General features: G+C 36.4%; 1 protein-coding gene across 18 annotated transcripts in view; it reads left to right on the top strand.

Moving 5' to 3' along the window:
* Window positions 1-11,444, top strand: part of SMARCA1 (SNF2 related chromatin remodeling ATPase 1) — a 130,129-nt gene extending 118,685 nt beyond the window's left edge. For 4 of the 18 annotated variants that reach the window (XM_004477656.4, XM_004477655.4, XM_023584420.2 and 1 more), the window contains 2 exons: window positions 9,508-9,618; window positions 10,717-11,444. In XM_004477656.4, coding sequence (XP_004477713.1) covers window positions 9,508-9,618; window positions 10,717-10,788 — 183 coding nt within the window. In that variant the 3' untranslated portion in view covers window positions 10,789-11,444. Of the gene's footprint in view, window positions 1-9,507; window positions 9,650-10,648 lie in introns of those variants that run through there. The other 14 variants (XM_058291272.1, XM_058291271.1, XM_058291270.2 and 11 more) reach the window with 6 other exon arrangements.
* Window positions 11,445-12,392: the final 948 nt, after the last annotated feature.

Here is a 12,392-nt window from a genome sequence, read left to right as displayed (position 1 = left end):
GACACTAGGTACACCTTAGTCTGCCGCCATCTTGCTAGTTGTTACGTTCTTTTTATTTTTTTTAAATTTTATTTTTTTAATTCATTTTAAAAAAATATTACATTCAAAAAATATGAGGTCTCCATTCAACCCCCCACCGCCCCCACCCTACCGCTCCCCCCACAGCAACACTCTCCCCCATCATCATGACACATCCACTGCATTTGGTGAATACATCTCTGGGCATCGCCACACCTCATGGTCAATGGTCCACATCATAGCCCATACTCCTCTCCTACAGTCCACCCAGTGGGCCATGGGAGGATCTACAATGTTTGGTAATTGTCCCTGCAGCACCACCCAGGACAACTCCAAGGTTATGTTCTTTTAAAATATATTTTTGGCTCTTCAGAACCTGTTACCCTTCCAAATAAATTCGATAATTAGCTTTTTAATTTCTGCAAAAAAGGCTGTTCGAATTTTAATTGGAATTGTGTTGAATCTATAAAACAATTGGGGTAGAATTGACATCTTAAGAGTATTTAGTGTTCTAGTCCATGAACATGGAATATGCTAACATTTATTTAGGTCTCCTTTGGAGATTTTTAGGAATGTTTTCTGAATACAGGCCCTTTATGTCCTTGTTTAAGTTTATTCCTAAATAGTTGACTCTTTTAGTTGCTATTATAAATGAAAATTTTTCTTGACTTCTCATTTCTATACACTCATTAGTAGTGTATAGAAATGCTACTGACTTTTAAAAAATTATTTTTATTACAAAAGTTGTGAACTTACAAAATAATCATGCACATGTATAGAATTCTCATAGAACACTGCATCACCAACATATCACACTGTTGTGGAACATTTGTTATAGATTATGAGATAGTATATTAGACTATTACCACTAACTATGGTCCATAGAAATGCTACTGATTTTTCATATTAATACTGTATTTTGTGATTTTGCTGACCTCATTTATTAGCTCTAGTAGTATTGTGCGGTTTTCAGGATTTTCCAGGTATAAGGTTATATCATAATGAATAGCAAGTGTTTTCCTTCTTCCTTTCCTAATTTTGTGACTTTTACTTTTGTTTTTTGCCTAATCAGTGTAACTAGAGCTTCTAGCACAATATTGAATAACAGTGGTGACAGTGACATCTTGTCTTGTTCCTGATATCAGCAGGAAAGCTTTCAGTCTTTCCCCATAGAGGACAAAGTTCATTGCAGGTTTTTCATATATTCCCTTTATCATGTTGAGAAAGTTTATTTCAATTCCTATCTTTTGGAGTATTTTTATCAAGAAAGGATGCTGGATTTGGTCAAATGCCTTTTCTGCATCAATTGAGATTATCTTGTGATTTTTCTTCTTCTACTTTAATGTGATGTATTACACTACTTCATTTTCTTGTGTTGAAACATCCTTGTGTACCTGTGATAAAACCTACTTCCTCGTGATATATAATTTTTTTAATGTGCTTTAGGATTGGACTAACAAATATTTTGTTGGGGATTTTTGCATCTATGCTCATTAGACTAGCCAAAGAAACTAAAACAGATTTTGGTACCAAGAGTGGGGTGCTGTTATTGCAAATACCAAAAATGTGGAAACGGTTTTGGGATTGAGTAATGGGTAGAGAATGAAAGAATTATGAGATGCTTGAGAGAAAGGACCTAGATTCTTTGAAGATACTGTTGGTAGAAATATGGATGCTGAAAGAACTCACAACGAGGCCTCAGAGGGAAATGACAAATGCATTATTGGAAACTGGAAAAAGGGAGATGCTTGTTTTAAAGTGACAGATAACTTTGCAAAATTGAGTTCTGATGTCTGATGCAAAACTTGAAAGTGGTGAACGTGTATATTTAGCTGAGGAGATTCCCAATTAAGTGTGGAAGATACAGCCTAACCTCTCCTTGCAGCTTATAATGAAATGTGAGAGGAAAGGGATAAGCTGAGTACTGAACTCCTGGGCACAAAGAAACCAGAAATTGATGGTTTGGACAATTCTGAGCCTATCCAGGCAGTGTGCTCTGAGACTCGGGCCATAAGCGTCTCAATGAGGGACCTCCCTGAACTTCTGGAAAGCAGTTCCCTGGAGAATAGGGCTCCATGTGATGGTTTATCTGAACATAGAACCAGTCAGCCATTTTAGTGGAAGTCAGTTTTCAAAATGTAGTTATTCATATTTTTTTAATGTAACGATAAAAAAATAAAGACAAAAAAAAATGTAGTTATGATGGTCTGTGAAAAGTCCTTCTGTCTGATGGTTTTGATCCCTGTGAACTGCATGCAGAACTGACAAGGTTCTGAGAAATTTGAATTAGGAGATTCACTGCCAGCCTGGACTGAAAGGTTCAGAGAAAGGACAGGTTGAAGGAAGGATGACCTTAAGGGCAGGGCCACGGAAGCTGAGATCTGGGCGAAAGAGATCTCCTCAGGCCAAGAGAGTGGGCCCACCCATGTATTTTGAAAGGGGTAGTTTACCCCAGTACTTACATGGAATGGGCCTTATACCCCATTGTTCAAGGAGAGTGCTTCCATCCCAGTGCTTGGGCATGATGAGGCCCATGTCCTGGGGTTTGTGGAGAGCCCAGCCACCAACCCAATGGTTAGGGAGGGTGAAGCCTTTACCCCAGTGTTTGGGGAGAGCATGACCAATGCACAATCACTTGGAAGAGGTGGGGCTGCTACTCCATCAGGCCTGGAGGATAAAATATCAATCCATAGATGACTCTCAGGCCTTGAAATCTTTTTTTTTTAAAGATTTATTTTATTTATTTCTCTCCGCTTCCCCCCCCCCCCCGCCCCGTTGTCTGCTGTGTCCATTAGCTATGTGTTCTTTTGTGTCTGCTTGTATTCTTGTCAGTGGCACTGGGAATCTGTGTCTCTTTTTTGTTGCGTTATTTTGCTGCAGCTCTCCACGTGTGCAGTGCCATTCCTGGGTGGGCTGTCCTTTTTTTGCATGGAGTGGCTCAATGTGGGGCTTGCTCCTTGTGCGTGGGGCTCCCCTACGTGGGGGACAGCTCTGCGTGGCACGGCACTCCTTGCACACTGCAGTGCTATGCGTGAGCCAGATCACCACATGGGCTAGGAGGCCCTGGGTTCGAACCCCAAACCTCCCATGTGGTAGGTGGGCGCTCTATCAGTTGAGCCACGTCTACTACCCAGACTATGAAATCTAATGAAGTTTGCCCTTCTGAATTTCAGAATTGTTTGGGACACATGATCCCTGTTTTTCCATCCAATTTCTCCCTTCTGGAATGGGAATGTCTATCTTATGTCTGTCCTACCATTGTATATTGGAAGTAGATAACTTGTTCTCTAGGTTTCACAGGTCCACAGACTAGGAGATTATGCTTCAGTACTGACCACACCCACAACTGATTTTTTTTAAAGATTTGTTTTATTTATTTCTCTCCCTTTCCCCCTGTTTTCTGCTCTCTCTGTCCATTCGCCCACAACTGATTTTGATGAGACTTTGTACTTAACATTGTTTTGAAATGACTTAAGGCTTTTGGTATATTGTAATGGAATGAATGTGTTTTGCATGTAGAAACAACATGTCTTTTTGGAGTAGAGGGTAGATAGTGGTGGATTGGAGTTATATATCCCATGAAAACATTTTCTTAAACTTATTCCATTCCTGTGGGTGTGAACCCATTCTAAGTAGGACCTTTTGATGAGGCTACTTCAGTTAAGGTGTGACCCAGTCCAATCAGGATGGGTCTTAATCTTATTACTGGAGTCCCTAAAAAGCGTAATGAAATTCAGACAGATAGGAAATCACAGGAAGCAAGAAGCTGAAGGTGAACAGAACCTGGAAGACAGGAGAGGCTGCAATGCAGGCCACCATGTAAATTGCCTTGTGCCAAAGGAGCCCAGGACCAAGGATCACTAGCAGCCAGCCTCAGAATGCCAGTCTTCAGGAAGAAAGCATCACCTTGATTTGGACTTTTTTTTGGACTTTTTCCTAGCTTCAAAACTGTGAGCTAATAAATTCCCTTTGTTTAAGCCAACCCATTGCATGGTATTTGCTTGCACAGCCAAGGAAATTAAAACAACATCTTAGTCTTTAAAAGTTGAAACATGAATAACTTTGCATTAAATAGATACATTAACCATTAGAAACCTTTGAAAAAATCAAGGCAGGGCAATTTGTTTTATGGCAAATCTAAAAATCTGTATTTTAAAACATGCTGGTAAACTGTGGCCTGCCTCCTGTTTTTGTATGGTCCGTGAGCTAAGAATGATTTTTACATTTTAAATAGTTGAAAAAAAAAGTCTTATGACATGTGAAAACTATATGAAATTCAAATTTTAGTGTCTGTAAGTAAGGTTTTAATGGAACACAGACACACTCATTCTTTTTGCATATTTTCTGGCTGCTTTGGTGCTTCCATGGCTGAGCTGAATATTTGTGACAGAAACTATGTGGCCTGCAAAGCTGAAAATATTTATGATCTTGCCCTTTACAGAAATAGTTTGTAGACCCCTGGTTTAAAAGCGTGTATATGACAAAAGGAAAGAAAAAAAATGATAGAACCAATGGTAGATATGTGTGTTAAACTGTCCTTTAAGAAAAGTGTTAAATGAAGGATGGGTTAAAAGGGAGAGAATGTTTAGCCTGAAAGAGATTTAAAAAATTCTGTGTTTGATATATGGTGGTAGCTGTGAAGGAGGTATGAGTGCTACCTTGAAATATTTGACAGACTGTCATACAGAAGTGGAAATCTGCTTGTTCTCTATGACTCCAAACTAGAAGTAATTGTTGGAAATTAATAGTTAGCAAATTCTATCAGTTTATATCTGTATCAGGTAATATTTGTAATTGACTTGTCTAGATTTGGAATAGACTGTTTTGGGAGGGGGAGTAGGGAATACCCCATTATTGAAAGAATTCAGATAGGCTGGACAACTCATCAGCATGAAGGGATTCAAGCATAAATGTGAATGATTATTTTAAGGTCTTTTCTAATTCCAAGAGTCTATAATTTTCTGAACTCCCTCTCTTGAGAATCTGTACAAAAGCTTGATTTCCAAGTGCAAAATCTACCTTTTGATTTCATCACTCCTGCTCAGAAATCATTGATGTGATCCCTTTGTTAAATGAATTAAAATTTTGTAGTTCTTTGTTCTTAGGTTCTTTGTACTTTGATCCAAATTTAGCCTTATCCATCACTATTACCATGCACAACACTTCCAAAATTGGTTTCTACAAAATATTATTCCAGGATATGCAAATAGATGATATGCAGAAAAATTGTTTTGTGTTCAAACAGATTTGGAAAATACTGTCACTAAATCTTGGTTTTGACTTGATACTCGCAATCTATATTAGAATGCTAAAAGCTCTGAAAAGTCCTGTTATGTAGAAATTTGTTTAGCCTTTTTAGAATCTAACATTTCCCACATGTTAGAACACAATACTTTTTTCCTCTTTGACACAGGGTATTAATACTGCAGAATGGTTTTCTCTTTGTCATTTTCCTGTTCCCTTCTGTTTTCTTTAAAGTTTTACATCTCCTCTTTTCCTCCTATGTGTTGTTTTTCTCCCTCAAACTTCATTCCTCAATCCATTGTGGGGAATGGTGACAGAAGGAGACAATCAGACTACAGAGTTATGGAAACAGTTTTAGAGGCCCCGTGAAACATCCTCTGTAACCCCAAGAAAATCAGAAAATAAAGAGGCACAAGAATGTAAGGGAATATGTAAAAGGAGAAATTACATAAAATGAAAGTTCTTTTTGACATCATGAAATTTCTCATAGTCATTTCTTTTTTTTCCTTTTTTCTTTTCCTCTATTTTTAAAAAATGTTCCATTAAAAAAATATAAGAGGTCCCCACATAACCCCCACCCCCCTCACCCCACTTCTCCCAAATCAACAAGCTCTTTAATCATCATGGGACATTCATTGCATTTGGTGAGTACATTTTGGAGCACTGCTGTACCATATGGATAATGGTTTACATTGTAGTTTATACTCTCCCCCAGTCCACCTAGTAGGCCATGACAGGACATACTTTGTCCAGCTTCTGTCCCTGCAGTACCACCCAGGACAACTCTAAGTCCTTAGAAATGACTATGACAAATTTTCAGGACTTGGAGTAGTCATAGTCATTTCTAATTACTTAGTTATTTGAAAAGAGAATCACTGTTTTATTGGTATTCTGGTCTTTCTCCTTGTAATTTGTGGATATTGCTAGTGTTTTGTTCATTATACCATCTCTTCAGTTATGCAGTCTTTAAGCATGGGGTTGGTATCTTTAGAGAAAGTGACATTACCTATTCTAGGATGGTAATATCCATACTTGCCCATTTCTTGGCACATTCCTCTAGAGAGTTAGATTATTTTTCTGTCTTGAGCAGGGTTAGTGACAAGTTTAAAAGAATAAGGGAAAAAAAGAAAGAAGACAAGAACTTATTTATACAGTCTATTAATATTTATACTTCTTTTGAACTGGACTACTTCCCCATCTGAGACTTTCTAAAAAGTATTAGTTTTCTTTTTCTTGAATCGCACATATGAACCATGAATATGTGTCTAAAGATATTTGCAGTTACAGGCAGCTATTACTTATTGAGAATAATAGCCAGAGGGAATAGCTTAATGATTCAAGATCAGCTTTACATAAAGATTACCTAGTCGCCCTAGAAACCAAGGATCAAATCTCATCAGGGTCAACTTAGCCCTTTCTATAGTAGATAAATTGAATAACATGCTATTTAATTTGTATATGTATTATTGAATGAAGCTACGAAGTGTGTTTGGTCTGCATATTAAAGATATTATCATTATTTTGGTAGGGAAAATTCCAGTGTTATTTTTCCTGTTATTTAACCTTGGGCAACTGAGGATGCACAAGGAACCTGAATGTACCAGTGTTTTGTGGTTTTTTAAAAAACAGGTGAACAATGATTGGTTAAGGAGTAATTTTTTTTTCTGGTTAGACAGTCTTTGGTTTTCTGCTTCTTTGTGGGTTTGAATTAGAGAGTAGAAAATGCTTGAACAGTTGATATTTTTTTTATTGATTTTGTAAAAATATTACACTAAAAAAACAATATGAGGTCCCATTCAACCCCACCACCCCCACCCCATCACTCCCCCCGCCAGCAACACTCACTCCCATCGTCATGATACATCCATTGCATTTGGTAAGTACCTCTCTGGGCATCTCTGCACCTCACGGTCAGTGGTCCACATCATGGCCCATACTCTCCCACATTCCATCCAGTGAGCCCTGGGAGGATTTACAATGTCCGGTGATTGCCCCTGCAGCACCATCCAGGGCAACTCTAAGTCCCAAAGGCGCCTCCACATCTCATCTCTTCCTGCCATTCCCCATACCCATATCAGCCACCATGTCCACTTTTCCCAATCCACTCCAATGCCACCTTTTCTCTGTGGACCTTGGATTGGTTATGTCCGTGGCATCTCTATGTCAAGAGGAAGGTCAGATTCCACATGGATAACAGTTGATATTTGTGTATGTAACATTTACTGTGTTGTATGCCATTTTTTCTGACTTTTATTTAGAAAGATAAAACTTATTAAAAAAACACTTGCCATTTCTTAGAAACATTACAGATTATCCAAGGCTTGTATGTTTACTGTAGAAAATTTGGAAAATTCACACCAGTATAAAGAAGAAAATCAAAGTTTACAAAGGTCCTACTCTCGGAGATAGCTACGGTTAACCCCTAGTAACATTGTAGTCAGTATTCTTTTGGCTATTTCTGTGTACACCTATGTATACAATAAGATGTATCTCTGTATCCCCTCTCCAAGTTTCCAAAATCTTAATTAGTTCCCAGTATTTTCCTATTAAAAATAATACTGCTCTAAGCATTCTTTTGTAAAGCTTTGTGTATGTCTCTTATTATGTCCTTACAGTTAAGTTTCTGTGAGTGGAATTGTTGGGTTAAAGTGTATGGACATTTTTAAGATTCTTCATATAATATTTCCAAATTGCTTTTTAGAAAGGTAGTAACCTTGACATTGCATCATCAGTGAATGAGAGTTCCCATTTCATCATCTTATTGCCAACACTGGACACACACATACATACATGCCATGCCCATACAATTGCTAAGTTGGTGAAGAATGTGTTATATTACTTTGCATTTCTTTGATCATTAGTTTGAGTGAAACTTTCTTTAATTTCTTGTGAGTTTTCTGTTTCTGTACTTGGACTATTTTTTTGGCTGGGGTTCTTAATTGTCAATGAGCCTACATTTTCATTTGAAATTTTAGCTATTTTGTATTTTGTCAGACTTTTTTGCTGACATGAAAAATCATATATTTTAAAATTTACCCCTTGATATTAAACTATTATTTACCTTTAAAGTATAGCAGTGTGCAGAGTTAATAATATATGAGTTTCTGTGTTAATGAATCATATGTTTAATGCTCACCATATGTTCATAAAAGTATTTATAGTATGGATGCATTGGTTTGCTGGCAGTGAAATTTAGGTAGTAGCAAGGTTAATGCAAAATCCTTTCAGATATTGTTTGCCCTGAATTAAAGTACAGCAGTTTTTCCTGAAATGTGCTCCTCAGAACTCTGGTCCTCCAAGATGTCCTGTAAGAGAGTTCTGTTGGTTAAACTGCTTTGGAAACTGCTGCATCCTATACCTTCCACTCAGAGATTTATAGTGCTTACCAGGAACTTAAAGGCCTTGAGAAGCCCTGCAGTAAGAAAGCCTGTTTAACTGCTATAAACCTTATAATTCCAAACTTATTTTCACCATAGGAAACACCCCTTATATTGTTTTTTGTGGCTTTTGTTAATTTTTTATATTGAAATATTTACAGATCCACAGGAAGTTGCAAAGAAATGTACAATAAGGTCCCATACACCTTTCACCAATTTTCCCTAATGGTGACATTTTGTATAACTATGGTACAACATCACAACCAGGAATTCATAGGTCTTTTTCAAATTTCACTAGTTATATACACATTTGTGTATGTGTGTGTATGTGTGTGTGTAGTTTAGTGCAATTTTATCACATGTGTGAGTTTGTGTAACTACCACCACCATAATAAGACTCCCTCGTGCTATTCCTTTATAGTGACACCCAACTTCCCCCACTTTTCCCTAACCCCTAGCAACCACTGATTTGTTCTCCTTTTTTCTAATGTTGCCATTTTAAGAATGTTATGAATGGAAGTATACAGTATGTAATCTTTTGGGATTGCTTTTTTTCACTCAGTTAAATTCCCTTGAGGTTCATCCAAGTTGTATGTATCATTAGTTTATTCCTTTTTATTACTAAGTTATATTTCCTGGTATGGATGTACCACAGTTTCTTTAATCATTCAGTCATTAAATGACATTCATTCATTCCCCTTAACCCTTATTTTTGGTGAACGCTATAAATACCCTGTATGATTATTGTTCTGAAGAATGCCAGTTTTGGAAATTCTGTACCACAGATTTGATACAACTAAGGAATTTTTGCTTTGTAAAAATTAAGACTGGGCTACAGAAATTAAAGTCTTTTTATTATTTGGTTTAGGAATTCCAGAGACGCTGTAATACTCTGATTTCACTGATTGAGAAGGAAAATATGGAAATTGAGGAAAGAGAGAGAGCAGAAAAGAAGAAACGGGCAACTAAAACGCCAATGGTAAAATTTTCAGCATTTTCCTAACTTTTAGGTAGATCCCATTTTTTTACGTAATTAAAATGACTATATTATGTTTAATGCCATAGTGATACATATTATAAAAACTGATTTTTTAAAATGTTAATTTGTTTTTGACAGAAAGAATTAATCACAACCATTTATTTCCTATTTGTTTGTAGAACATATGGTTAGAAACTCCCTAGCGCCAGGGCTCTCAGTATTTAAAAATTCCTCATGAATTTAAGCAGAAGTATAATACAAGTAAAGTACTTTGAAATGAGACTTGAGATATTATGGAGGAGTGGTTAGGAGATGGTTAGAAGTGGGATGGGGTGGGGCTGAGGTTGTAACCATGAGTTCTTATTTGTTTAAGTAAATTTTCTGAACTTTATGGAACCAAGAGTACAAGTAGGAAATTTGAGCAAACAGCAGAACTTTGTTTGGTACTAAGTTAAACTGTTTAATAATGAGATAAATCGATTTTAATCCAGTCAGGATGCCTTGTATAAAATAGCAATTTAAAATACTCTTTAATCATATTATTTGAGTGTGGTTAAATAAATTGCCATATTTCATCAAATCTAAGATGCCTTCCATTCTAAGACACAGCATTATTTTATGTCCCACTAAGAAAAAATGCTACCAAATAACTATACTTTGTTATCAATTGTAAGATGCATCTTGATTTCAGAGATGTTAAAGTGTGAAAGAAATGTGCATCATAGAATATATGAAATATGCTATGTTAAAATCTATTGTGAGTTTTTGAAAAGTGATACATTCATAAGTAAAATTTTGTCCAGAAAACTTATATTAAGTAACTCTTTAAGATAAGAATTCATTTATGATTAAGTAGACACTTGATGAATTTTTATGGGTATTTTATGTCTTTTCTTAAAAAGAAACATCTTTGAAGGCTATTTTACATTGGGTTATATAGTTTGTTGGGCTATATAGAACATTAACTGTGAGTATAACATTTAAATGAATATTCATGTTAAAATTTTTTTTTAATGCATTTACATCCTAGATTTAACATTGTTGGGCCATTTAAAATATGCATATTGGAGCAGAACATTAAATCTGTTTCCATTTTAGTCACAGAAAAGAAAAGCAGAGTCAGCTACTGAGAGCTCTGGAAAGAAGGATGTCAAGAAGGTGAAATCCTAAAGCCTAGAAATAAAGTTTTAAATGGGAAACTGCTATTTTCTTGTTCCCTTCTTCAAATGCTAATTGCCAGTTCCAGTGTATTCATGGTACTCTTTAGAAAAATTTATTTGGTTTTGATTTCTTGCATATTTTATATATTTTACAATGCTTTCTACCTGAAATGTGTAGCTTTATATTTTTTGCATTCTAGTATTTTTGTGTACTGTATTTTGTGCATTTCATGTCTTCATCAAATTACTCAGTCCTTGTTCTTTTGAAGCTTGTGCTGAGGTTTTAGCTTTTCTATGTTTTATATGCCGCTGCTTTGAAAGAGAACCTAGATTCTATAGCTGTATTATTGTTGTTTCATACTTTAAATTTATATGGCTGTGGAAAAATGAATTAAAATGATTTGAGGAGAAAGACTTTTCACTTCTTTGTTGCTTTCTTTCCTATTGAGTATGGGCTTGTATGTGTCACTGCATACTGTGATTAGCATAATAATTGTTTCTTTGAGATCATCTAAATATTTTTTTCCTAAAGGAATAAAGGGTGAAAAAAGGAAAATATTAAAAACCGAATATTTGATACTGTGCTTGCTGTCAGTATGCATTACATTTAAATTATTCTCTAAATATTCAAGTGGGAAAATATAATAAAGAAATGTCTATAAGAAATTTATTTCCTGTTTTTTTGTGCAGTAGAAAGCAGTTGTGTTTACTGAATTACATTGCTCACCACTATGTATTTGGTAGAACTTTAAAACTATGCTTGCTGACTTGTGTATGATCTTCTGTCCTATATAACCAGTTCAGAGGTGTCTGGGGACAGCATATAGATTTATTAGCAATAAATTTAGGAGTATGAAATTAGTGATACTCCTGGAGAAGAAGGGAGCTGTATTTGTTAGGAATACAATTATGTTCCAGGTCACAAACAATCTCAAAGTGTTAGAGGTTTTACAAACCAAATGGTTATTTCTCACTTACACTGCATATCCCAGCGGGATTTGAGGATGGGAGGGCATCTGTTACACACGGTCACTCAAGGGTTCCAGGCTGCCTGAGGTGTCACCATTTTGTACCTGTGCCTGGATATGTGCAACACACTTTCTAGCTGCCAATGCAGGGAAGGGAAAGAGGCCAGAGAATTTTATTTAGGCTTTTTACTGCCTCAGATGAGAAGTGACACATGTCATATCTACTTATATTTCATTGTCCAAAACTAGTCATATGGTCCTATGGACCCTGGCAAATGTTGGGGAACAAATGGAATCTTTTGCATATTTCCTCTGCCACAGGGGTTGTCTGGGGAAAGAAGCTGGTTTGGTCACACAAAACTGTTAGTGTGGGATTAATCAGAGTCAAGGTCAGGTTTAAAAAGGAACAGGGAAAAATGATCAGAATCTAGTGTGAAACACACAGCACATAAGCAAAGCTGTAAATGCAAGATAATGGTGTCAGTTGTCAAAACCAGGTTTGGAACACTAGAGTTGCCCCCTCGTCTACCAGGGTCTTTTGCATTTCCTATCAGATTCTAGTGTACCACTGGCAAACCCTGGGTAGTCCAGGTCCAAGGTCAGCATCTTCCATGGTCTTAATCTTCTGTAGGGGTTCTGCCACAAA

Source organism: Dasypus novemcinctus, chromosome X (genome assembly GCF_030445035.2).
Source record: "Dasypus novemcinctus isolate mDasNov1 chromosome X, mDasNov1.1.hap2, whole genome shotgun sequence".
Lineage (NCBI taxonomy): Eukaryota > Metazoa > Chordata > Mammalia > Cingulata > Dasypodidae > Dasypus > Dasypus novemcinctus.
The sequence above is the reverse complement of the archived record's forward strand: the minus strand, read 5'-3'. Positions and strand labels throughout refer to the sequence as shown.